The sequence below is a fragment of the Psilocybe cubensis genome, chromosome 10 (assembly GCF_017499595.1).
Source record: "Psilocybe cubensis strain MGC-MH-2018 chromosome 10, whole genome shotgun sequence".
Taxonomy (NCBI): Eukaryota; Fungi; Basidiomycota; class Agaricomycetes; order Agaricales; family Agrocybaceae; genus Psilocybe; species Psilocybe cubensis.
In genome coordinates, this window is record NC_063008.1 from 1,266,370 (window position 1) to 1,271,191 (window position 4,822).

Below are 4,822 nucleotides of genomic sequence, written 5' to 3' on the forward strand. Positions count from 1 at the left end.
TACACACATACATACACATACCTCCCTACTTCAACATATCCCTTCAGTGCCCAAGGCACACCACAGCGACTCCCACCGCCCATCGGCATGCGCATCTTTGACCCACCCAACAACAACAACAACAACAACAAGCCGGGCGATCACGCGACACGCGAACCGCTGAACAAGGGCACTAGTACCAGGGGTCCCGGCACGGAGCAGAGACCCCGAGCGCCCAAACGCACCTCAGACCGCAACCACCACGAGCCCCCCCGGCATCGATCAGACCCTCCCCACCCCACATTCACACAACACACACTTCACCACACCACTTTACCCATCTACCCTTCTCTACTCTACCCTACTCTACCCTACTCTACCCTACCTGCCTATCTTACCCTACCCTTTCCCTTTCCCTTTTCTAAACACACACGCTCTCTCCTGTCTGTCCCTCTCCAGCGCTAGCGCTAGTCAGGCACCCGTTCACTGTTCCCCCCCACCGACAACGAAACGAAACGACGTTCGGAGAGTGTATACGCTCTTTGGATATCCCGCCTTTTTAGAGTTTTAGTTTCTGGTTTTTGGTTTTTTTGGGAGGGTGGTTACTGGTAAGGGAGAATCAGTTTGTTTGGTCGAAAAATTCTCACTTGGGGTTTCTTGGCATTTGCACTCGCGCTGGTACTTGGACTCGAACTCGAACTTGGACTTGGACTTGGACGGGAATCTAGTTTCCAGGTTCGCTTCGCTTTGCATTGCATTGCATTGTATTGGATTGCATTACAGTGCGGCTGACTTTGATCGAGACGACGAGCCAACTTTCCGGCGCTAAGACATACCTACACGCGCGCGCAAGTGCAAGTGCACAGTCTACCGGGACCTTTAAATCGTCATCGAGTTCGAGCTAGGGGCGAGGTATATTTAACCGGACAAGACGAGATTCTAGAGACGAGAAGAGAAGAGAAGAGAAGGGACTTGAGACGAGACGAGTACGATTAGGATTATTGGAATTTGTTGATTGGTGATTGGTGATTTGGTGATTTTGGTATGGGAAAGAAGGCAGCTAAGGGCGGGAAGGGCCCGCTTCCACATTGTGAGTTGCTCGTTTCCTCCCTCTCCTTTAATCCATTCCGCTCCAGTGCGTTGTATTGCATCCCATGTATTCCAACATCCTACCTGTACCCCTACCCCGCCCCTGCCTACCCATACATGCCCACGGCGCTCACACACACACACACACGCTGCATGCAAAATTTTTATCACACACGCATGCACGCATGCGCACCACGAGGCGGCGGCCGGGTCGTCGGGTGTCGGGTGATGGATGCGAGAGTGCGGCATTTAGATATTTTACCCCGCACTTTCTTTATCCCGCTCCGGTGCCGGCATTGTGTTGTACCCCTTCACTCCTCACTTCCTCATGTTGTATCCGCCGTGTGCATCGCGCACGCGCATACATCTATCGCTACTGCGCGCGCGCGTCTTGTGTATTCAACGACTGATGATGACTGTGCTCATTGGATGATGTGCTGATGTTTGTTTTTTATGTTGCAGTACGTCAACGGACGACACGGTCGTCTAGAGGGCGTGTACGTCTACTTTCTTTTTCTTTTTATATGCTGTGCGCTGATTATGGTCTATGTGCTGTCTTTTTGGTTATATTCTTCCGGTCCATTTACTATACGTCGTTCATCACACACCATCTTCAACTCTACCACAGCTCCTACAACCCACGCCCTCCGCCTCACTTCCCGACCAGCTGCGGCTGCTCGGGCTATACGCCGCGCCGACGCTAGGCGACGGCAACTGCCTCTTCCGCGCGCTCGCGGACCAGGTGCACGGCTCGCCTGTGCGCCACGCCGAGGTGCGCCGGGACGTGTGCGATTGGATCGAGAAGTGGGGGGAGAGGTATGAGGGGTTTGTAGAGTTTGAAGGGAGCGAGGAGGATGAGGGGCGGGGGAAGAGTAAAGGGAAGGAGAAAGAAAAGGAGAAGGAGAAGGATAGCGGGGCAGGGGCAGGGGAGGATAAAGGTGAAGGCAGTAGTAACAGTGCGGGGAAAGGCCCGTCGCCGCGTCTTGCGGCGTATTTGAGGAATATGCGGCAGAATGGGACGTACGGTGGTCATATGGAGCTCTCGGCGTTTGCGCATATGACGAGGCGCGATGTGAAGGTTGTGCAGCCGGGCTTGGTGTATGTTATTGAGTGGCGCGCGGGGAGTGGGAGTGGGTCGGGGTCCAGTGCGGAGAGCCAGAGTCAGAGTCAGGAGAAGAAGGAAGAAGAGGTGAAGGATGCTGCTAAGCCTGTTTCTGTTTCTGCTTCTGCTTCGATAGCGACGAGCGCTACGCCGGTGTCGAATAGACGCGCGACGCGCTCTGCGAATGCACTGTCAGCTCCTCCGGCCAAGGTCCCGCCGAAAGACAGAGACGAGGGAAAGACGAAGGTGAAAACGGGGCGGCATGGATATTACGTGTTGGAGGAGGTGAGCAGCGATGAGGAAGATGATAAGCAGGCGTTGGGGTTGGGGTTGGGTAACCGTAGGGGTGCGAGTCGGGGTACGGCACCGGCGGCGTCGGCAGAGGTGAGTGAGGAGAAGGAGGAGAAGGAGGTGCAGCAGCAGCTCGTTGCACCTGAGCCGACGCCGTCACCGACGCCTGCGCCCGTGTCGGCGGAGGTAAAGCATGAGGAGGAGGAGCAGTCGGGAGGGCCGACGGTGTATGTCGCGTGAGTGTCTTTATTTTCTCGTGTTTGCTTTTGTCGGTGTCATGCCCATATATACTCCGCGATCTCGTTCAATCTCTCGGAGATTTGGCTGGTTATGGACATCGAGTTTCTGTTTTTGGGGGTGTTTTGTCGTTTCCTTTTTTTGTGCTAGCCCTTGCTTTGGGTTTATGGCGTGTGCCTGGTTTTGATTGATCTATTTTGCGTTTGTTTGTACTTGTGTTATTGTATGCTAACTAAGGCCGGATGTATGCGCGTACAGGTACCATGACTGGGAACATTTCTCCTCCATCCGCAACCTGCGCGGTCCACATACAGGCCTACCCAACATCCAAGAAACACCCGCGCACTCGCATCCGGCATATGTGCCTCCAGCAGACACGGTCTCCGCGCCAGCGGCGCTGAGCAAGGAAGCGTTGAAAGAACGCGAGCGCGAGAAGAAGCGCGAAAGGAAGGAGAAGGAGCGTGAGAGGGAGAGGGAGCGTAGGGAGAAGGGCAAGGAGAAGATTGTTAGTGCGAGTGCTAGTGCTAGTGCGGGGTTGAAGGTCAAGTTGAAGTTGACGGCGAGTAAGACGGGGACGCCTGCGCCTAGTGCGTCTGCGTCTGTGTCTGCGTCTGCGCCGGTGGTTCCTGCTGTGGGGGCTCAGGCGCAGGCGCAGGACCCGTTGGCGGTTCCGCTTCCAACGTCCCGTTCGGCGTCGCCCTTCCCTGTGTCGTCGTTGGCTTCGACTTCGACTTCAGCTTCTGGTTCGACTGGCTCGCGGTCTCCGCAACCGCAGTCACAAACCCAGCCACCATCGTCTGCATCAACTATCTCCTCCACATCCACATCCACATCTACATCTACATCGTTATCAACTTCAACGCATACAGCTATCTCTCCTGGTGTAAATATCAACCTCAACCTCAACCTCCAAGCGCCGCATATGGCGCATCTGCACGCTAGCCCTCTCGCTCTCGCGCGACATCACGAGCAGCAACAGCAACACTCACACCTGCACCACCGCTCGCCGAAGCGCTCGTTTGACGAGTCGAGTGCGAGCGGTGGGGACGGGGAGAGTGCGAGTGGGAGCGAGAAGCGCAGTCGGAGGCGGGTGGGGAGTGTTAGTGTTGGTTCTGTGCCGGGGGATGTGAGGCTGAGAGCCTCGGTTGGTGGAGAGAATATGGATGTCGATGTTGATGTTGTTGAAGTGGAAGGTGAAGGACAAGGCGAAGGTGAAGGTGAAGGTGAAGGTGAAGCGGGCACACCAGGGCTATCAGCGCCCGGGTCGAGCTCGTCCGAGACGAGTTCGGAGGTTGTCTCTGAAGAGGAAGAGGGCGATGCCGACGAGGGTGGCGGCGATGCCCGTCACCCTCATCATATGGACGCTGTAGATGACGACGAGATGTCCGCGCTCTCCTCTGTCCCACCCACACCCCCACCCGAGCCCGAGCTCGATCTGGACGTCGTCCAGGAAGAACACGACATGGACGATATGGATATCCCGCGCATTGTGAATGCGCGGTTGTCGCCTCCGCCTTCTTCTACGATGTCTTCTCTCTCCAACTCCCATCCTAATTCTAAAAAGCCAAAGTCGCGTAAAGGCACACCCCTCTCCTCCACCTCCACCTCCACCTCCTTCTCGCAAAACACGTACACGGCACAGTTGGGCCCTAAAGAGCTGACACGACGTCAGCGCAAGGCGCTTGGGCTGCCGAAAGCGCGTCCTCGTCTGGCGGGGGGGATGAGTGCGGGCAAGATTGTTATTCCTGGAGGGAGGTGGACGGGGCGGGAGATGACGCCGCATGGTGTGGGTGTGGGTGGAGGTAGGGATGGAGGAGGGGGGGATGGAGAGGAGGAGGAGGAGTGGAGGAGGAATGGGACGGGACGCTTGGATGTTCGTGGGTTTAGGGAGTTGAAGATTTAGATCTTTTGGTGGGGTTTGGTGCTTTGAAGTTTGGGTTTTGGAATTTGGAGTTTGGGTGTTTGTTTTGGTTCCTTTGTGTGAAGGAGAAGGTGGGAGAGGTGGTGGAATGCGCTCTGACCCGCGCCCGTGCGTGTGGTGCCCCAGATGTTTGATAGACACCATCGCGATCTGCAATCTTCAATCTGCAATCTGCAGCCAACCTGACCCAACCCCCAACCCAT

At 56.0% G+C, this 4,822-nt stretch overlaps 1 protein-coding gene across 1 annotated transcript; it reads left to right on the top strand.

Annotated features, from left to right (window-relative positions):
- Window positions 1-1,615: 1,615 nt before the first annotated feature.
- JR316_0010681 (OTU domain-containing protein 3) lies at window positions 1,616-4,601 on the top strand (the record flags this gene model as incomplete). The annotated part of the gene is made up of 2 exons (XM_047896346.1): window positions 1,616-2,697; window positions 2,957-4,601. 2 exons carry the CDS (start codon window positions 1,616-1,618, stop codon window positions 4,599-4,601), a joined length of 2,727 nt encoding a protein of 908 aa, XP_047744391.1.
- Window positions 4,602-4,822: the final 221 nt, after the last annotated feature.